Below are 22,474 nucleotides of genomic sequence, written 5' to 3'. Positions count from 1 at the left end.
AAGTATCTTTGGGGAGAATATCATAATGTCTGCCTCCGACTGTCACAAGTTTCGGGGTAAAAAATTACACCCGAATACAGATGAAGCTAATACAGTAGGATTTTTGCATCTAGATGACTGATCCCGTCATGCCCATGATTAAAACATTTCCATGTTACATGCAGCTACTGTAAGTTGACGTTAGACTTTAAAAAAAAAAACTTATTTATTTATCTTTGGCTGCATTGGGTCTTCATTGCTGTGCGTGGGCTTTCTCTATTTGCGGTGAGCGGGGGTTACTCTTCGTTGCGGTGGCTTCTCTTGTTCCGGAGCATGGGCTCTAGGCGCGCGGGCTCAGTAGTTGTGGCACGTGGGCTCAGTAGTTGTGGCCCACGGGCTCTAGAGCACAGGCTCAGTAGCTGCGGCGCACAGGCTTAGTTGCTCCGCGGCATGTGGGATCTTCCCGGACTAGGGCTCGAACCCGTGTCCCCTGCCTTGGCAGGCGGGTTCTTAACCACTGCGCCACCAGGGAAGCCCGACTTTAGACTTTTAAGACAGAAAATTTTAGAGTGTTTATCATATACCTTAAAGAAATGAAAAACCATATTTGAGTATGCAATAAACTCATTTCATACTCTCAGATTTTTTGGGTTTGAAAATTTTCATAATAAAAATTGTGCAGGAAAAACTACTCAAACAACGACAACAACCACAACCGTTTCAACAACTCCCAGTTATCTGGGATAAAACACAAACTCTTCCACGCAACTGCATCAACAACCCACCTCCTCATCCCCCTTCCACCTACATTCCAGTAACACCAGGACACCATTCGCCTTTACACTTTTTCCTTTCCTTGCCACCAGGTGCTGTTGGACATCCCCCTCCGCCCCCCGCCCCCCCAGCTCCAGGTCAGAGGTCACCTGCGGGATTCAGGACGTCCCCACGCCGCAGAGCCGCGTCCTGGACTGTCCTTGAGCGGCCCTCCCTGCTCTGGGATTCCGCACTGGCGCGCCTGAGGAGCTCCACAGGTGTTTGCCAAAAGGAAATCAACTCAGCTCTGCCATTCGAGTCCTCAGGTTACATGTTTTCTCCAAAATAGTCAATTAACAAGCATTATTTTTGAGAATTCGTAACGGCTAACCGGGTGCCGGCGCGGAGCCGGGTCCGCGCGTAAGCTCAGGCAGACCGGCTGCCCACGGAATCAACGCTCCCGCCACGGCATCCCAGTCTCCGCGCTGCTGGACGCCGAGGTCCCGCCGGCGCCGAACCCACGATCCGCCGGACGGCACGCAGCGCCCTTCGGGGAGAGCGGCCCGGTGCGGCCTCAGTCCTCTCGCGAGGTCACCATGAGGAGGACCCGACACTGCGAGGGGCGTGACCAACCACCTGGGAAAGGTCGCGCCCCCAGCCGGCCCCGCCCCAAGGCGCCACGGCCCCGCCCACTGCCTCGCACGGCCCTCCCACCACTCACACACGGCCCGCCCACTGCTCCCACCTGGTTCGTTCACTGCCCCACATGGCCTGCCCCCTGTTCCCACAAGGCCCGCCCACTGCTCCCCAGAGCCCGTCCCTGCCTCCACACGGTCAGACCCCTGTTCCCACCTGGTTCTCCCACTGCTTCTCCAAGGCCCGCCCCTCGCCTCCACTAGGCCCGCCCACTGCTCCCACGCGGCCCGCCCCCTGCCGCCACAAGTCCCTCCCCCATCCTCCACAAGCCCCGCCCCTGCTTCCAAAGGTCCCGCCTACTGCCTCCACGCGTCCCGCCCCCTGTTCCCACACGGCCCAATGGGCGTCGACGCGGCTCCGACGGGCCGTTCACGGCTACGCGGTGACGTCAGGCGCCGACGCACCTGTCGGCCCTGCTAACGCCGCTCTTGTCGGCTTACCGGGGTCGGTGGGTCGGGCGGGACGGTCCCGAGCTGCAGCCCTTCCTGCGGTCCCGTCGCCCGCGGCCGGAGTCGGGCCGAGCGCCGAGGAGGGGTGCTGGTGGCCGGCCGCTCCAGTTCCTCCCCGAGTTGGAGCATGGCTGCAGCTGCGGTCCCTCCAGAGGGAGGTGAGCTCGGAGGCGGTCGTGTTTGATTCGGGGCAGCAGCGGGTCGAGTCCAGGGCCCCGGAGCCGGCGGCTCCAACTTGATGCGGCTCCCGCCCGGCTGAGCCCGTGGGTCGCGGTCGCGGTGGGGCTGGCCGCGCCGGCCGCCCTCAGATGCGGAGCCCGCCGGCGGCGCAGGACGCGGCCCCGGGGCTGCTGTCTGCCTCTGAGCGGCTAGGTGAGTGGCGGCGGCGGCGGCGGCGGCAGGGGGTCGGGGGCCTTGGCGTCCGCGGGGCAGGGGCGGGCCGCTCGCCTCTCCGTCCTGGGACGCTGACCCTGCCCGCAGCAGGTGTGGCCCGCGGGCGTTCTCTGAGCTTTCACCTGCTTCCTTCGGGAACCGCCGAAAGACCTTTGAGCAGAATGGACGTAGGTGCCAGGAAGAGATTAATTGTGGGTTTTACTTTTGCGAAATTTGCCCAAATATAAAGTTCAGTGTCTCTTTAGATTTATGTGTATATCAAGACATAGTTTGTGTGTATATGTAACATTTGTGTTTTGTTCTTAGACTTGGACCGGAAACCACCTTAGACTCAGAAATCGATTTTGTATATAATGTGCTTTATTAGTATAGCATTTCAAAACCGGAGCACCTAGAAGATAATTACACATACTTTATGCATATTAGAGGCCGAGGTTTGTGTTTCTTTTGGAAGAAAATTCTTTTTTTTTTTTTAAATAAGAAATGAATCAACAGTGACCGTACCATTTTTTCTCTTCGGTAATTCAAAAGTTCAGTTCTGCAAACTATAAGCTTTTTTGAGTTTACAGCATGCAGTTCAGTTACAGCAGCGTCACTGTGGTTTATGTCTTTGATTGTTGAATCTTTCCAGAAATGGTTTTCTTTTCATCTCTCAAGAGTTAATTTAGAAGAATCTTTTCTTGATGAGGTCGGCATGGAAATAATTTAACAGATGTCAGTCAATTTTACTTCTGTGAGTCACTGGAAAATACTGTCTGTGTAGCACAGGAGTACACAGAGAAGTTAAAATGGTCGTGTATAGGTTGTTGATTTCATCTTAAAAGGTGCTGTTGCTGATTTTCTTGTTACAGGCTGTGGCTTAAAAACCAGGTGTGTGCCCTGCAGGTATTTACTCAGGTTAAGCCAGTTTATATGACCTCTGGTTAATAGGAACAGCCACTCTTGGAAGAACCCATGGCAGATTGCAGCTCTGCCACACCTAACTCCCCACACTCTTCAAGGACTGAATCTTTGTTTGAAAAACAAGTCACATTATTTTAAGAGGTCAATATGAATGTATAGTACCTACAACTTTAGTTGGAACTAGGGTTTTAGCATGTGTTTTCAATCATACATAGCTCATTAGGAATGCCAATATTTAACCCGGTTTTGGATATATACAGTTTAGGGGAAGGATTTGCTGAGGTTAGGATTTTATGTTAGCGAATTGGCTGTTTTCCAGGTCATGTTGATGATAGGCTTTCCATTTCCTGTTGTGACATGTTGGTAATAATTTTCAGATGGCTCAGGAAGCCAGATTTGATCTCTGTGGTGGGTCAGATATCAAAGCAGTATCCTGTGAGGTTTGGCCAGTATCACTGCTTTGTAGAACTTTCATCTTAGTTTCTAGTCAAACTTTTCAGCAGGGATCTAAAATATGATAAGTGTTAATATTTATTGAGTGAATTCTGTGGTTCAGGATCTTTCCTAAGTGGTTTTGTGGATTATCTCAATTCTCACGCCAACCCCTTGAAGTAGGTACTTTCGTTTTCCCCGTTATAGAGCTGTGGAAACTGAGGCATAGAGGATTTAATTAATTTGCCCAGGGTCTCAGTCGGTGTCAGAACTGAGACTGAAGCCTGGCAGTGTGATTTCAGAGCTCTTGCTCTCAGTGGCTGCACTTCATTGCCAGTAAGACTCAACAAAATGCTGGAAGAAAAGATGGGGTGAGAGAGATGGCACCACAGGCCCATTTATTCTTCAGTTATAAAAATAATGTAAAATTACAGAAACTCTGGAAAGTCTTTTTTTTTTTTTTGGCCTCGCCACGCGGCATGTGGGATCTTAGTTCCCCGACCAGGGATTGAACCCGTGCCCCCTACATTGGAAGCTCGGAGTCCCAACCACTGGACCGCCAGGGAAGTCCCGGAAAGTCTTTTTTTTTAATCCTCATGCCACTACTCTAATAAACTCCTTTCTTGTATTTTTTAATTATGCACTTTCACATGTGTATATAAACATTGTAGCTATGATACATTTTGATTCTTAAAGATCAGTGTTCTTTGGTTAAGTATAAAATGAAAGATGAACCCACGTGGGGAAACTGCCCATTTGCATTGCTGAAATATAGAGAGATTTGATCTGCAACTTTGATTGGAACCACGTCAGGTAAATACATTTCTTGCCCTCATGGGAAGTAGTTGAACAGTTTCTGTCTTTTAAAGTCATGGAAATTATTTAGTTTTCAAAGTCTAAGTCTTCCACAGCATCTTTTTGTTGGATTGTTTACCTTTTTACTTGTTATAGTCTGACTTTTATATTTGTGTGTGTGTTTTTCCTTTTAAAGTCATGTAGCAGTTATCTTTTGGCTGGATCTAAAAATATTTATGAATCTGGGAAATTTTCTTCAGAATAGAAAGCCACTTTCTTTAGCAGGTTATCCATTTAATACTTTTTTGAAGAGAAATATCTAAGGTGCAGCGATTTGGACATGCAGCTAACTTAATGGACAGTAGGATAAAATATCAAGAAATATTACTTTGGGGAGAAATCAGTTTCATTATTGTCATCTCTTCTAAGCACTGACAATTTGTATTAGGATAAATTCTTTTTTAATATGGTGATGTTCTGATCTAAGTTTCATGATGTTGTAATGGGTAGAGGGGTCATTCCCTGATAAAATAAATTTGAGAAACTTTTAATAAATTTTGTTTATGAAGTTAATGTTTACTACAGGTTTTCTCAAGAACCTTTCTTATGCTGTTAGCCATTACAGTTCTAGACAGGGTATGTTTTATTACCCAAACTTATCTGACCATGAAACCTTGTACTGGACTTGTGTTCTCTGCACACACTCACTCATCTCCAAATGTCTTTGTCACCTTCTTGGCTCCATGGCTTGATTCACGCCAGTGCTTCAATGTTGCTTCAATGAACTAACCTCTTCTCCCACCTCTGCCCCGTAAAATCCCACTTGCCTTTTTTTTTTGGCCACACCACGTGCCTTGCAGGATCTTAATTCCCCTCCCAGAGTTTGAACCTGGACCCCTGGCAGTGAAAGCACGAGTCCTAACCACTGGACCGCCAGAGAATCCCTCCCACTTACCTTTTAAGGTCCAATTCAAGTGTGTCTCTTCCAAAGAAGTCTTCTCATCATCAATTACAGATGGATGCGATCTTTTCCCCGAGCTCTTATAACAATTATAGTGTCTTCTGTGACATCTGTCATGTGTTGCCTTTCATTATATGGATATATAGTAATTTATAGGAAAAAATTACCATATCCCTTTTGAGGACAGTATATTATGTAATTTATGCTGAAGTTTATTGAAAGCTGTAAGGCTTATACAAATATGATGCCATTAATCAATAAAAATTTTATCTGTACTTTTTACAGTTTCTGGTACACGAGTAGCCATTTTACAAACTTTAGTAAATGTGTACGTGATCATGTTGAAATTCATCGTCACGTTTTAACCTTTGACAAGTCTTTCGCACACCTAGTTCTTGAAATACTTACGTGAGAAAGCTCCTTACTTCCAAGTGGCTAGATCAGTCAGAGTTCCACCTCCCTGCAGTCATTGCTGTTGAGACTTTTTGTTTATTTGTTTGTTTTTTAATTTTTGGCTGTGTTGGGTCTTCGTTGCAGTGTGCGGGCTTCTCATTGCGGTGGCTTCTCTTGTTGCGGAGCATGGGCTCTAGGCACTCGGGCTTCAGTAGTTGTGGCATGCAGGCCCAGTAGTTGTGTCTCGCGGGGTCTAGAGCACAGGCTCAGTAGTTGTGGTGCATGGGCTTAGTTGCTCCACGGCATGTGGGATCTTCCCGGACCAGGGACTGAACTTGTGTTCCCTGCATTGGCAGGCAGATTCCTAACCACTGCGCCACCAGGGAAGCCCTGCTCTTGAGACCTTTGTTCGTCTCTCTGGCTGCTGACATTTGGGATTTTCTTTTCTTCTTTCTCTGGGGTTGATTGTGCCTGCTGTTCTGTCAGATAGCTGACTGACACGCCTTTGAAACTTAGCCATGGTCCTCAGTCCTACCCAGTCCACTTGATGAGAGGGCAGAACCTTGTTGGAAGCTATGAAGAAGCAGCGTACCTCCCTCAGGCTCTGGGTTCCAGGTCTCCCTCGTTCTGCTCCCCACCCCCCAGCTCTGGTGCTGAACTGCTCAGTGTGTGCAGTTCAGGGGCTAGTCTGGTGCACTCAGGGTCGCCATCCCCTCACTGTAGTCTGGCCTGGGACAGGACTAAAGCCTGGGTGTGTAATCCTGCCGTTGGAAAGAACACTCTGGTTCTGAGTCCTGCAAGCTGCTGGAGACTGCACTTTGTTTCTTCCAGCTGTTTTGAATCAATCGAGTCAGAAACCGAGCAGATACCTTAGATTTCTCCTTCACGTTCCTCGCATTTTGTTAGCTACCATGGCCTCTTAACTGTCCCTCGTAGCCCTTCCTGCTCCTTCATGTGGCCATGACTCAGTTCGGTGACGACCTCACTGTGCTGTGTCCAGGGCTCTTCAAGGTCTCCTGGAGTCCCCCCCGGATCACTCTTGCCCTTCTCCTCTGCCTTCCATGCTGCTGCTGCCGTTGGCTTGTTAAACTTTGTATCTGATCAGGTGATTTCTCTTTTAAACCTCTTAGTGGTTTCCCACGTGTTGTCACGAGTAAGTTCCTCAGCGGGACCTAGGAGCGCCTGCCTTCCTCTGGCGTCCGTCCACCTCCCCGGCTACTCTCCAGCCCCTACCTCTTCCATAAGCTACCCGAGCAGGCTTTATTATGCTGCTGTGTTTTTGCACGTACTTCTTCCTTTTCCTTTACTGACTTGGCACCTCATAGTTGGCCTAGTTAACGCATCCGAATCCTTCAGTACTCGTTTCCTCTTTCAGTGTTTGCAGACTTTCCCAGGCAGCAGCTTGTTCCTGCTCAGTGTCGTCATGTACCTTGTGCAGACTTCTCCTGTGGCACTTCTCACACCATATGCCGTTGTTTGTCTGTCTTTCACCTTCACTGCCTTGGGAATAGGGACCATTTCTTACGCATCACCCCAGCACATGCTGGGTGCTCAGCAGATGGTTGTTAAATACATTAATCAGTGACTCTCAAAACTGACTTTGGCTGCTAGGCAGATGGTGATCCTGTAACCTGAGATGGGGAGAGGGGGAGGGCAAATGTTCGGCTTGGGTCTTGTTGAATTCGAGCTCCCGTGCAACATCCAAGAACAGATGTATCAGTCATTCGTTAGGCATTTGTTAGTCATTCATACTGTAGATATTAACTGACCCAGCAAGATTCTGTAGATATAGACCAGACTATTCTAAAATTTATATGGAAAGGCGAAGGAACTAGAATAACCAAAACAATTTTGAAAAATAAGAACCAAGTGTGAGAAATCAATCTATCCAATTTCAAGAGCTCGGGTAGTCAATACTGTCCTTACTGCTGTAGGTATAGACACAGAGATCAATGAAACAGAACAGAGAAGTCTGAAATAGACTCACACAAATATGCCCCACTAATTTTCGACAGAGACCCCCAAACAATTCAGTGGAAGGAAGATAACTTTTTTGGCAAATGGCATTGGAGCAGTTGGATATCCATACGTCCAAAAACAAAAACAAACTTCAACCTGTGTCTTACAACTTATGCAAAGATTCACTCAACATGGACCACAGACTTAAATGTAACATGTAAGACTATAAAGATTTTAGGAAAAAATTTAGGAGGAAATCTTTGGTAGGTAGATTTCCTAGAGTTGACGCCAAAAGCACGCTCCTTAAGGGAAATACTGACAAGTTGAACTTCATCAAAGTTACTTTTGCTCTGTGATAGACCCTGTCAAAAGGAAGAAAACTAAGCTACTGAGTGGGAGAAAATATTTGCAAGCAACATACCTGACAAAGGACTAGTATGTAGATTATATAGTCTAAAATATGAAACTCGGAAGTAAATCCAGTTAGAAGATCGGCAAAAGATATGAACAGTCATTTTACTGAGGAGGACGTGCAGGTAGCAAGTAAGCACATAAAAATATGTTCAACGTCATCAGCCGTTAGGGAAATACAAAGGAAAAGAACAGTGAGATACCACTACACATGTATCAGAATGGCTAAAAAAAAAAAAAGAAAAAAAAAAACCCGACACCACAAGTGCTGGTAAGGATGTGGAGAAAGAGGGTCACCCATACGTTGTTGGTAGGGCTGTAAAATTGGGATGTTAAATTGGCAGTTTCTTTAAAAGCCAGCCATGCAGTTACCATATGGCCCAGCTGTTGCACTCCTTGGCTTTTATCCCAGAGAAATGAAGCCTTAAGTTCACAAAAAATCTGTACGTAGATATTTATAGTGGCTTTGTTAATAACAACCCAAACCTAGAAAAGAGCCAGATAATTCTTCCACGGGTGAATGGTTAAACAAACATATGTGGTGTGTCCATATCGTGGAGCACTATTTAGCAACGAAGAGGGAAGAACTGTTGACACACACAACCCTGGATGGCTCTCCAGAGAGTCATGCTGAGTGCAGAGAGCTAATCCCCAAAGTCGTCGACTGTACGACTCCATTTATACAACGTTGTTGAAGTGGAAGAGTTTTATAAATAGAAAGCAGATTATGGGTTGCCAGGGGTTAAGGAAGGGGTGGGGGACTGGAAGAAAGTGGGTGAGGCTGTAAAGGGCAGCACGAGGGGTCCTTGTGATGGGAAGTTCTGTGTCAGTCAGTGTCAATATCATGATTGTGCAAGAAGTTACCATTGGAAGAAACTGAGTAAAGGGTACATAGGAGGTCTCTGTATTATTTAGTACAACCACATGTGAAATCACAATATCTTGAAATAAAAAGTTTAATTTAAAAAAGTGAACCCCTCGTAGGTGCATGGTACTGTGCTAAGCATTGTAGAGTTGAGTACAGATGGGCACAGCCAGGCCTCATGCCACCCTCCGGAGGGGAGGACTTATCACGTGAATCGGGGTGACGTTACACCTGGGCTAAGTGCTGTCAAGGAGAGGTGTGAGAACTCACAGTGAGAATTTGACCTGGTCAGGGAAGCCTGGCCCGGGTAGGAGGTAGGTTAGGAAGGCTTTCCTTATAGCTGCATGACTTTGGGCCAGTTACTGCAGCTCTTTGTGCTTCAGTTTCCTCATCTGTTAAATGAGGATGATGATAGCACCTAAGATTTAGGGTTGTGGTTGTATTTAGTACCAATCTTAAATGAGTTAACTTGTAATGTGCTTAGGATGGTGCCTGACATATAGTAAACTCTGCTTGAGAGGTTTTTTTTTTTTAATTAATTAATTAATTTTTATTTTTGGCTGCGTTGGGTCTTTGTTGCTGTGCACGGGCTTTCTCTAGTTGTGGCGAGCGGGGGCTACTCTTCGTTGCGGGGCGCGGGCTTCTCGTTGCGGTGGCTTCTCTTGTTGCGGAGCACGGACTCTAGGCGCGCAGGCTTCAGTAGTTGTGGCACGTGGGCTCTAGAGCACGGGCTCAGTAGCTGTGGCGCACAGGCTTAGTTGCTCCGTGGCATGTGGGATCTTCCTGGACCAGGGCACGGACCCATGTCTCCTGCATTGGCAGGCGGATTCTTAACCACTGCACCACCAGGGAAGTCCCTGCTTGAGAGTTTGTTAACTGAGTAAAGGGATGCTTGAGGTGAGAGCTGAAGAATGCCTCGGAGCATTACCTAGATGAGGAGGTGAGGGTCTGTTCCAGGCTCAGGGAGCAGCTAAGCCTAGGGCAGGAGCTGGGGCCGGCCTGGTGGGGCTGAGAGGGAGATGTGCGCCCCAGGAGAGGCAGCAGAGGCCGGGCTGCATGGGCTTTGTGCGCTGTGTGGAAGAGTTTGTCTGCTAAGCATGGTGAGAAGTGATTAAGACCTAAATCCATGGCATGGGCGGAGATGACCCACCAGACCTGCTTTTAGAAAAGACCATCCTGGCTGCGGTGTGATCAGATGACAAGAGGTCAGGGTGACCGTACACAGATCATTTGGGAACTCCCTGCAGTGCACCAGGCCTTCTCCCTAGAGATTTTCACGGGTTAGCTCTACTCTTCCTAGCTCTGCAAGAATATATTTGCAAGCCGCTGTGTCTATTATAATGTTTTGTAATGGTTTTAAATATATTTTTGACAATTTAAAAGGAAAAAAATGACTTTGTGGTGTTGTTTTCATTTTTTATATGGCAAATTTCAGCTGCTGTATTAGGTTTAAATAGCCTTTTGTAGTCAAGCCTAGGAATCGAGTTTGAAACCTGAAGTGATTTAACACTGGTGTCCAGATTCCTTCTGTGTATTTCTTTTATGCTACCATAGAATCTTGACTATTTTATAGTAGTGCTGTGCAATAAAAACATTTGTGCTGCAAATTCAAGACACATATGAAATTTTCAATTTCTTAGTGTACACATTAAAAAGGTAAAAAGGAAATGGTGAGATTAATTTTAATAATATATTTTATTAAACCCAGTATATCTAAAGTGTTATTTCAGCATGGAATCGATATGAAATTTTTAATGAAGTGTTTGACATTCTTTTTTGTCATGAAGTCCGACAAGTCCAGTAGGTATTTCTCCTTAGAGCCGTGTTTCAGGACTAGTGGCCTCTGATCAGACAGTTCAGCTCTACAGGTTTCTGGGTCAATAAGAATAGTTTTTTTTAAGTTACTGAATTTATAGAAATAGGAACCCATGCAGGCCTGAGTTTAATAAACCTTTGGAACAGAGTTGGTTGCTCTTGTTATAAGGAAAGGTATGGAGTCTAGATGTCTCAGAGGTGTTCGTGAAATGAAGTTTTAAAACATTTTGAAAGGGTTAAGTTAGCAGTTATCACTAGTGGTTTTTGAGGACTTTCAGGGATAAAATGTAGGAGCTATGTTGCAACTTGCTGATTGAGGGCCTAGGACACAGACAGTTTTATTTTAGAGTGATTTCTCAGTGCTGTATAGCCTCTAGCGAATTAACGTTCATTGACGTATGTTATCACATGTATTAAGCGCTTCTAGTGTGAGAGTCATTTAAAGAAGTGAAGAATAGAATGTCTGTGTCCTTTGCAAAATCTTAGCATATGTGCTTTGCTACATCAAAATTAAAATGACTCTTGAACTATTAATCCTTATTTTCTTTTAAAAGCCTTTTAGTTATTTACTCAAGAGCCACAGTATTGAATTTGATCACCTCTATGGATACTGCAGAGTTCTTAGCATAAACAGTTATTTTCATACTATTCTATTTTAATATTTACCTTAAAATAAAACTCTTGTTTTAATTAGTATAGTCTAACAAGTCCCAGTATAATAGGCTGTCTTTGGTAGAGGTAATCATAAAACATTAATAAAATTGCAAAGTGGTAAATACTTAAGGTTTTCTTTGTAACTTAGGTGCTAGGTTTTGGTTATTGTCCCAAGACCAGATGAACACTGTTGCAGAGAGGATTTGTTTATTGAAGACTGAATTCACTTCTCTTTTTTACCTGGTTGATTGAGAAAGCAGTCTGGTATTTTGACCACTATTATCCGTACATTACATTCCAGTCACTGTGCCAGATGCTGAGACTAGAGCTCTCAAGCTTCACCTTCTCTCAGGTGGTCTTTAAGTTAGGGAATTTATATAGTATACCTTTTAAAAGTAGTTATCAGTATTTTATTTTTCTAAAAAGTGTAAAAGCTTTACAAATAATTTTTAATCGTTGCAGCTCTTTGAGGTTGTTTTTCCATGTGCCAAAGGAACATTCACTGAGGACAAGAGATTGTCTTAAAACCCTTCAAATCTTCGGTGCTAGAACTCAGCACTCGAATTGGAGTGCGCGTAACTCCGTGCATCCTTTACTTTCTGTGTGTACTCATCATGACAAAGCTAAGAAGTCTTGCTTTGCCAGGCTTACTGGGTGGACCGCTCCTACGGCTTCACCTTTCAAGTCCCGCACACGAACCTCTCAAGCCTATTGCTGGTGTCTAGCTCACTAATGTTGAACTGTCATTTGGATGTTGAGCAAGTAAGGTGGATGCATTTAAAACATCAAACTGTTTAGGAGTTACAGTGTTTTTAAAGTATGGAGTAAGAACAGTGAAACGTGTGCTTACTTGTTATCTGCTGGGAAAAAATAGAAATCGTGACCTGTTATCATACTTTTCATGGCTGATATTTGACCATGGGCTCTGAAGGTTTAAATTTTTAAATGGGGACTTCCCTGGTGGTGCAGTGGTTAAGAATCCACCTGCCAGTGCAGGGGACACGGGTTTGAGCCCTGGTCCGGGAGAATCCCACATGCCGCGGTGCAGCTAAGCCCGTGCGCCACAACTACTGAGCCTGCGCTCTAGAGCCCGCGAGCCACAACTACTGAGCCCATGCACCACAACTACTGAAGCCTGCGCCTAGAGCCCATGCTCCGCAACAAGAGAAGCCACTGCAATGAGAAGCCCGCGCACCACAATGAGAAGCCCGCGCACCACAATGAAGAGTAGTCCCCGCTCGCTGCAACTAGAGAAAGCCTGCGCGCAGCAACAAAGACCCAACACAGCCAAAAATAAATAAATAAAATAAATAAATTTTAAAATGATGAAAGAATGAAATTTTAAAAATGTTTAAATGACAGTATTTTAAAATTAGTATTTGCATCTGGTAAGATATTCAAAAGGGACATACAGTTTCCCTTTCAGACCTGGTACTTCAGCCACTGTTCCTTTTCCCTGTGGGCAGCTTTCTTGGAACTCCCTCCAGAGATGGTCTATACATACACAACCAGTTGTGGACTGTATTTCATCCTTTACCACAGCCCCCCTTTTTCGGGGGGACCCCCGACATATATTGTAGTGTACTATAAACCCTTCTCTGTACTTTGTGTTTTAACTTAACAATTGATCTTGGAGATTGTTTTATACCACTACCTGAAGAAATTCTTCATTCCTTTTTACAGCTTCTTGGTGAGAATAGAATTATTAAATGATCCCCAAAGACTTAACACAATAGAGTTAGCTATTGTTACAGTGAATGAAGTTAGTATATATATATTTTTAATACAGAGATCAGAAGTTTCCTTCGACTTGTTAAAGTAGGTGATTTTTATTATATGTTGGGAAAATGTTAAAGCCATTTCTCCCCCTTTGTTTTTTCAGATAACCAGACAGCTAAATGGAGTCTGAGCAGCTGTTTCATAGAGGCTACTATAGAAACAGCTACAACAGTATAACTAGTGCAAGTAGTGATGAGGAGCTTTTAGACGGAGCAGGTGTGATTATGGACTTTCAGACTTCTGAAGATGACAACTTGTTAGATGGTGACACAGTAGTAGGTAAGTTTGGCATTACAACTCTTAATATTTATAGTCATGAATGCTAATGAATATATACATTGTTTTACTGAGGTTAAGTCTTGGGGTTACTTTTCTTTTTAATGGTGGTATTTCATATAACATAAACTTAACCATTTTAAGAGTGTACAATTCAGTGGCATTTAGTACCTTTACAGTGTTATGCAACTGCCATTTGTGTCTAGTTTTCTTTACCCCAAAAGAAAGCCTTGTATATGGGTAAACTTTAAAATTTTAGTATACATAGTACAGAGAGGTATACAGCTGTAATTGGAGCTGTCAGAAGAACAGAACTGATGGGATAGAGAGAGAGAGAGGCATGTAGAAGGAGATTTATTATGAAAGATTGGCTCATGTGACTGTGAAGGCTAAGTCCCACCGTCTGCCGTCTGCAAATTGGGGGCCCGGGAGAGCTGGTGGTGTAGTTCCAAGTCCAGACCCAAAGGCCTGAGAACCAGGGCAGCCAGTGGCGTAATCCCAGTCTGAGTGCGAAGGCCCAGACCCAGGAATGCTGATGCCCCAGGGCAGAAGAAAGATATCCCAAATCAAGCAGAGAGCAAAGTTTTTAGGCTACCGATTCAAATGCCTATCTCTTCTGGAAAGACCCTCACGGACACACCCAGAAATGACGTTCTGCCAGCTATCTGGGCATCCTGAAGTCCAGTCAAGTTGACACATAATATTAACCATCACAACAATCATCACATCACAAGCGTGGAAAGTAATGAATTTCTACAAAGGGAACACACTCATACACCTCAATCAAGAAATAAAACATGACCGGTTCCCCCAGAATCCTCCCTTGTTCCCCCTTCCAGTTTCAAAGGTAACTATTATTTTGATTTCTATCACCACAGATTACTCTTGCAGGTATTTAAACTTTATATAAATGGATTTGTACTATATATACGCTTGAGTGTGGTGTCATTTACTTATGTTTTGATTCATCTGTTTTGTTTATATAGCAGTAGTTAAATTTATTTTCATTGCCATGTAGTATGCCATTGTGTAAATATGCTGCAATTTATCTGTTCTACCCATCATATATTGTTAAAGGGTATTTAGGTTTTTTAATTAAAATTTTTTTTTAGATTTTGGCTATTAATAATAATGGTGCTGAGAATTTTCATATACATATGTTTTAGTGCATATCATGTACACAGTTCTGTAGGATTTATACCTCAGAATGGCATCTTAGATGACAGGGTGTGTGGGTCTCAGTGCTACTACATACTGTTAAAGATAGTTCCAAAGTGGTTGTAACCTGTACATTCTGTCAGCAGTGTGTGAGAGTTTTGGTTGCTTCACACCTTCACCAATACTTGATGTTATCAGTTTTTAAAATTTTGGCTATTTTAATTGTGGGTGCAGTAATCTCATATTTTGGTTTTAATTTACATTTGCCTAATGACCTGTGAGTTTAAGTGCCTTTGGTATGTTGATTGGCTTTTTAGATAGCCTCTTTTGAAGTGCCTGTTCAATCTTCTTGCCTATTTTATAAGAGTTCTTTATGCTTTCTGATTGAGTCCTTTGTTAGGTTTATGTATTGCAAATGTCTTCTCTTGCTCTGTGGTATGCCTTTTCACTCTTAATGGAATCTTTTGATGAAGGTATCGTCAATTTTAATGAAAACCAGTTAATCTTTTCCTTTATTTTTTATACTTTTTGTGTTCTGTTTAAGATAGCTTCCCATACCTCAAGGTCAAGAAGATATTCTCTCGTTTTCTCCTAGAAGTTTTATTTTTTGTGTCTTTCACATTTAGATTTATAATCTACCTGCAATTAATTTTTATATGTGATGTGAGTTAAGTCTTCAGATTCATTTTTTCCCCATATGGATAACTAGTTGGCCCATATATTGAAAAAACTTTCCATTCTCCAGTGTACTGCACTGACATCTTTGTCATCTATCAAGTGGATGTATTTCTGTAGGTCTGTTTCTTGACTTTTTACTCGGTTACATTGAAATATTTGGCTATCTTTGTACCAAAACCCAGCATATATATGAGTTTTGTTTTTCACATTGGTTTGATGTAAATGTAGTCCATTTACATTTAATGTAACCACTGATATATTTAAGTTCAGATCTACTATATTTGTGTTCTATTTGTCACAGCTGGGTTTTTTTCCTTGCTTTCTTTCTCTTCCCCCCAGTACCCTGTTAGTTATGCATTCTCTTATATTTTGTTTGGTGGGTTACTCTAGAGATTATAACATGCACTCTTATTAGTTCTACTATAAGTTAGTACTTTTACCACTTTATGGGAAATGTAAGGGCCTTTCGATACTTTACCTCTTTTTATCCCCCCTCCTGCTTTTTGTGCCATTGTTGTCCTCTCTTTTAATTCTTTATATATTTTAAACTGCATGAGACATTATTATTGTCATCTTATGTCAATGTCTATTTAGATTTTGTGGCTTTACTTTTTCCATTGCTCTTCATTCTATCCTGCATTTTCATGTTTCTGTCTGGGATAGTTATCTTTCTGCCTGAAGAACTCTCATTATTATTTCTTTTAATTATAATCTACTAGCAATAAATTCACTCAGTTTTTGTACAAGCCTTTGTTTCACCTTTATTTTTGAAGGATATTTTTGCAGCTGTATTCCAGATCTACAGTTATCTTCTTATCTTCTTTGAACACTTTAAAGATGTAATTTTGGTGTCATTTGCCAGCTGCTGAAACGTCAGCTATCAGTTGTATTTTTGCCCCACTCTGGCTTCTTTTAAGGCTTTTTTCTTTGTCTTTGGTTTTTCAGAAGCTTAACCATAGTGTGCCTAACTGTGGTTTTCTTTGTATTTATTCTGGCTGGGGTTACTAGTACTCCTGAATTGTGACTTGATTTTTTTTTTTTTTTATTTCATCTTTGGATAATTTTGACCAGTGTGTCCTCAAATATTGTTTCTGCCATCTCCCCTGCCCCCCCCCACCGCCTCCGCTTTTAGGACTCCAGTCACATGTGTTACATCTTTTCACTGAGATCCTTGTGTCTCTTATGCTCTTTTCTGTATTTTCCTTTTTTCATTTGGATATTTCAACTCATTAGGGTAAATACCAAGGAACACGATAGCTGGATCAAATACTATGTTTAGTGTTGTGAGAAACTGCCAAACCGTCTTACAAAGTGGCTGTACCATTTTGCATTCCCACTGGCAGTGAATGAGTGTTCCGGTGCTCCACATCCTTGTCAGCATTTGGTGTTGTCAGTGTTCTGGATTTGTTGCAGCAGGTGTGTAGTGCTATCTCATTGTTTTCTATCAAGTTTTGAATTTTAGTTATTTATCAGTCATAAAATTTCCATTTGATTATTTTTTTTTCTTTATTTTTTTGGCTGCATCGGGTCTTAGTTGCGGCACGCGGGGTCTTCGTTGAGGCACGCAGGATCTTTCGTTGCGGTGCAGGCTCTTCGTTGTGGCTTGTGGGCTTCTCTCTAGCTGTGGTGCGCAGGTTTCTCTCCAGTTGTGGTGTGCAGGCTCCAGGGTGCGTGGGTTCCGTAGTTTGCGGCACTCAGGCTCTCTTGTTGAGGCATGCAAGCTCAGTAGTTGTGGCACGTGGGCTTAGTTGCCCCACGGCATGTGGAATCTTAGCTCCCTGGCCAGAGATTGAACCCGCCCGCGTCCCCTGCATTGGAAGGCGGATTCTTTGACGCTAGACCGCCAAGGAAGTCCCTCCATTTGATTATTTTTAAGTAGACTTCTGTATTCTGGGATAAATTCTGTGTTTGTGTGTGTGTGTGTGTTTTTCCATATTAATCACTTGTTTAAAGTCTGTGTCTGAGTCCTCTAGTGTATGGATCACCTGCGGGTCTGTATCTTTTGCCTCTTTTTCCTCTTGGTTTTCAGTCTTTTGGCCCTGACTGTGGATGGGCTTTGTAATTTTTTTACAGAATGTTGGATATTGTATACAAATTATTATAGATGCTCTGGATGATATCTTCACCATAGTGTATTTAGTTTTTTTTGGCAGGCAGGTAGTCTAGGATCCAATTACAATGATCCCATCAAAGATGGAGAGAATTTGCAGCCGGGTTTCAGACTTTCTGAGGGTTAGTCTGTTTTGGGCTGACTTTATTTTTAGGGCACAGCCCCTTGAGGATTTTAGTAGAAAGCCTACTGAAGTGTGTTTACGAAGACTCTTTCTCTTTCTTGGGCCCTGAAATTCAGTTTCTGTCTCTCTGGCATTTTGAAACTGATGACAGCTCTGCTTATCATTTTACTCTCTTAACCACTGCTGTGTGCTTGGTTTCTCAGCTTCTTGCTCATGAAGTTTAGGAATTGTAGATATTTTTAAGGAAAAGCATTTTGGCATGAACTGTTCTGTCTCTTTTCTCCAGGATATTGGCCCGTTCAAGTCCACTTGCCTTGGTGGTTTTGTCTCTGTGGCCCCGTGAGACTGGTGAAAGCTCCCAGCTGGGCCTCTCAGTCACGGTGCTGTTCTGAACCAGGAAATGACTCAGGGCAAACAGTGGCCGAGGCTGTTGGGTTTACCTGTTTCACTTCTTCTCGCAATGTTGGCACTTCAGGTTCTCACTGCCTTGTATCTTCTCCGGCTATTTTGTTGAATGTTCTTTGATTTAAAAACAGCAGCAGCAGTATTTTGCTGTTATAAATCATTGGCTCGCCTCATCATTGATGGAGTTTTTCCTAATTTTAATTACAAGTTATAAACCAGCTAAACACATGTATTCATAATTTGAAAAAACCAGGTGAAATTTAACAGTATACCCACTTTTCTGTGTTTCGGTAGCTCCTTGGCCCTGTATGTGAAACAGAGAAGTAATGCAGGGCAGTAGAAAGACACAGGAGGACCTAGCTCTTTCCATCTTTCCACACTGCCATCCAGTGTTGGTGATGTCTTCACTCATGGTTTTCCATAGGACACAGTGTCACGTAGGAAGGAAGGGGCAAGGGGGGAAGAAAGGGTCTTTTTTTGTTCTTTTTTTTTTTTCTTTATCAGGGAGGACAATTTTCTAGAACACAGAACACACTCTTACATCACTGGCCAGAAGTGGGTTACATGACCACACCTAGACTGATCACTGACTAGGAGGATTATTGACTGGTTAGAACAATCATGATTTGTTCCCTGCAGTTAGGCACATTACCAACCAAACAAAATTAAGGTTCTGTTAACAAGGGAGAAGTTGGAATGACCATAGGGTAAGCAACCATTAATGTTTCCCATACAGAGTCTGTCCTCTGAGTTAGCCTAGTTGAAGGTACAAGTTGTGGAACAGCAGTTGAGGACAGCTATCTAAGTGTCAAATTGGGTGGTACAGATTATAAATTTTACATCTCGAAAAAAGGATATTATTTCAATACCTGTTTAGAATTTTGGAGTGTTCTGGAAAGGGAGATCATGCATGAAGGCCCAGCGGTAGGAAAGGGTATTAGGTTGTGAGACAGTGAATGTCCTTGGTAGGATGGTGATATCTTTTCTTTCGGCAGAGCCGAAGTGGTTCTGTTCCGTAGCTGGGAGAGGACAGCCTTGCGGTAGAAGAAGTGCGGGCCTCAGCGAGACCTCCCTGCCCGGGCCACGGCAGGTGCCCAAGAAGAGAGCTCACCTCTGTGTCTGCTCTGTGTGTGGAGCATGGAAGTAGACAGTGGACAAGCAGTTGAGTCTTAAATATTCTTTTATGACTCAATATCTCTCTAGAATACCAAAGAATAATTAATCACTGGAAAGAGCTGGTAGTGTTTGGCATATGTGTTGAGTAGAAATCTTATGTTCATTGGCTTTCAAGTTGTAGACCTGAACTTACATCTTGGCTCTGCCAGTTACTCGCTCTGTAACCCTTGCAAGTCGCTTTGCCTAAGTTTTTTCCTCTGTAACTAGTAGTGGTACTCTTTTCTTCTGTGTTCCTTCCCCTTTAGGTGTATTAGACTTTGTTCCCCCAACTTGAACAATTTCCTTTTAATTTAGCATTCAAGTGAGATGTCAGGAACATTTCTGGTAGTATTAAAAAGAGATGTAGCTCTAAAACTAAAATACGACTCTGAATTAGGATTTAGGTTGTAGAGATAAACCACTTTGGACTCCCCTGACTCCAGTGGATAATTGAGTTACTTATTTGTTACATAGCTAGCCCTTGTTTTGAAAACAAAGAGATGGACCCAAATCTCAAAAATGAAATCAGCCTTGTCTGCTCACAGTGAATCCTAAATAATCCGGAACACACTGTGACTAAAAAATAGAAGTTATCCTTAATAATGATGACTAATTAGTAGTATCGAAAATCTAAACTAGGAAAAAGCTGAAAAATTAGACTTGATATGTATTTATATTAAGTATATTGAGTGAGTCACTTAAGTCTAAAATTCAGATTCTTTGGAAAATGCAAAATTTTTCATTACAAGTAGCAGGAAGGGAGTGCCAAGGTTTTGTTGTCAGAGTTGTATTCATTAAAGAGAACCATAAGGTTCTTGCTTCATTGAAGATGAAACACACAAGCGTTCCTCTGTACACCTGCAGTGTTATTCTTAAATGTACGGCTCTCACTGGGAGTAAGAAAACTGACTGACGGGGTGAAAACTAGAGTCGGCCACTGTTCAGCAAATTAACTCTCAACGATTAATTTGTGCTAATGATGGTAATGAGTTTAACATTTAGATTCTTATATCCCTCTTCGTCAGGCGTGAATTGTGAATAGTATGGCTTACTTGCTGTATCAGAAGTCACTCCCAGCTTTCTAGATTGTGTGTAAATGGTAGTGTCACAAACCGAGAGAGGAAGTGGGCAAGGAACGGTACCATCCAGAGGGCTCACTCCTGATTGCCTCTGTTTCCTGTCTATAGAGAACCTTAAACAAACTTTGGAAATACTAAATTCAAATGTCAGGTGTTACGTTTTTTTCCAAGACTTTGGGACATATAATCACTGGGAATGGAATGCAGAGACATCACATAGATTGTTGTATTCTGTTTCACATATGTATCGCATCCTGAGCCTCAGAACTCAGAAACCACGTACAGCTGCATGGGCTGAGAGGTGGATTGTTCTGTTCTAGGTCTTGTGACCCTTCCACCTCTGCTCAAACTTAACTTGCCTTCTGAGCTGTTACAAGAGATTCCAGCATTTTCATTTGAATATCTACTGTTAGATTTAGCTTTATTCAGAATGTTGTGATTTTATTTGTCACATACCCTCTGGGTGGTGTGTTTGTCAGAACTGTCTCTACTAGAAATTTCAGCAGGAAAGTCCTGGCGAAGTGGACGCAGAGGGACCATGCCAGAAGCTGGCTGGCCGTCGACAGGATGCCTCTTAGGATGTGGCCAAACCTCGCAGTCCAGGGCCCAGCCCTTTGTCCTGCAGACACAGAAGCATGGCATCAGCCCCAGGAAACTGGGCTGTGTCTTAGAAGTGGATTCATATTAACCAGGATCTTGTATCTTGTTAGGTAAAAGTGCTAATGTATTTACAGTGAGTAATATCCTAATGCTTTACTTCGTTTGAAAGAAAGGACGTAAAGCAGCGTATGAAGATACACAAAATTCAGTAATTAAGATAAGTATTTGAGAAGGCTGAAGCAAAGGGAAAACAGGTTGAAATGACGTAAAATGTAGAGATGAATGAGGCCAATGGATACTTATTAGTGATATACTACACTTTCTGAGGGGAGACTAGGAATTTGGCTCTAAGCTTTGTAGCAGCAAGTGAAATGAGGGAACCTGTTTAGTTAAGTGATTCACAGGGTTTATGAGAGAAAAACCCAATCAGTTTCTCAGCAGAAGCCCTATTACTGATATTAAGATAATCTATTTTTGAGTAACATTATGAAGTGGTTCCTATCTATGTACTAGACTGATTTTCAAGACTATGCTTGGAGTAAACAGCAGTGATTTTCACAGGGCATTTGTGATAACATCCATCAGTATTGCTGACTTGAATCACAAGACCTAATTCCACAAGGGTACTGTATTATATGGTACAGGCATTGATTATTTATGACTGATCTGGCAGGATCCATAGATGTATTTTAGAGTATCTTAGAATAGATGGACAGTATGAAGAGTTTCAGAAGTCATCAAGGTATATTATTATTGTGATTTTTTTTTTGCTGAAGGTTTGATATATATTAGATAGCAGTGATTTTAGAATTATATTTCGGAATTATAACAGAGCTATTTACTTACATTCAGCTCGTTTTCCTTAAGAAGTTGAAAAGCCTAACAAAACCTAAGACTGAATAGAAGCCACTAGAAGGCCTCTTAATGAAAAGTGGGCAGGGTTGGGGGTCTTTGTTTTGCAAATAATTTTGTGCCTACTGGAAGTCATAGGTAAATGATTAACAGAAGGTCCAAAACTTATGTTCCATGTGACAAGGTCATGATGATTGCAGCTATGATAGATTTTAAAGGGAGTAGCTACCACAGACATTAAAAAAAAAAAAGTTTCCACAAAATGCCTGGCTTTGACTAATATTTAAGTATACCTTTTAAGGCAATAGTTCTCAGACCTTTTGTTCTCAAGATCCCTTTCTATTCTTAAAAGATTATTGAAGACCCTAACAAGCTTTTTTTTTTTTAAATGTAGGTTATAGCTATCAATATTTACCATATTAAAAATTAAATTTCAATCCTTTATTAATTCACTTAAAAATAACAATAATTAGTTATATTATAACATTAATAACACCTTTTATGAAAAAATAACTGTTTTCCAAAGTAAAAATAAATTGAGTGAGAAGAGCCGTTTCTTGTTTTTGTAACTATCTCTAATGTCTGGCTTCATAGGAAACATCTAGATTCTTAGATCTGCTTCTTCATTCAACCTCGTGTAATGTGTTCAGTTGAAACCTGTGAGAAATATGTAAGAAAATTTGGCCTTATACAAATATATAGTTAAAGAAGACATAATTTCATAGCCTTTGCAGATCATTGTGGATATCCTTCTTTGATACTACACCCAAACTCGACAGAGGGTAATTTCTTAAAGGTTA

At 42.5% G+C, this 22,474-nt stretch overlaps 1 protein-coding gene across 3 annotated transcripts in view; it reads left to right on the top strand.

Moving 5' to 3' along the window:
- The first annotated feature begins 1,815 nt into the window (after positions 1–1,815).
- Positions 1,816–22,474, top strand: part of CLCN3 (chloride voltage-gated channel 3) — an 84,155-nt gene continuing 63,496 nt past the window's right edge. For 2 of the 3 annotated variants that reach the window (XM_068551960.1, XM_068551964.1), the window contains exons 1-2: positions 1,816–2,249; positions 13,341–13,516. In XM_068551960.1, coding sequence (XP_068408061.1) covers positions 13,357–13,516 — 160 coding nt within the window. In that variant the 5' untranslated portion in view covers positions 1,816–2,249; positions 13,341–13,356. The remainder of the gene's footprint in view (positions 2,250–13,340; positions 13,517–22,474) is intronic. The other variant, XM_068551961.1, reaches the window with a different exon arrangement.

This window comes from Eschrichtius robustus, chromosome 10 (assembly GCF_028021215.1).
Source record: "Eschrichtius robustus isolate mEscRob2 chromosome 10, mEscRob2.pri, whole genome shotgun sequence".
NCBI lineage: Eukaryota > Metazoa > Chordata > Mammalia > Artiodactyla > Eschrichtiidae > Eschrichtius > Eschrichtius robustus.
This window is presented reverse-complemented; position numbering and strand designations above follow the sequence as displayed.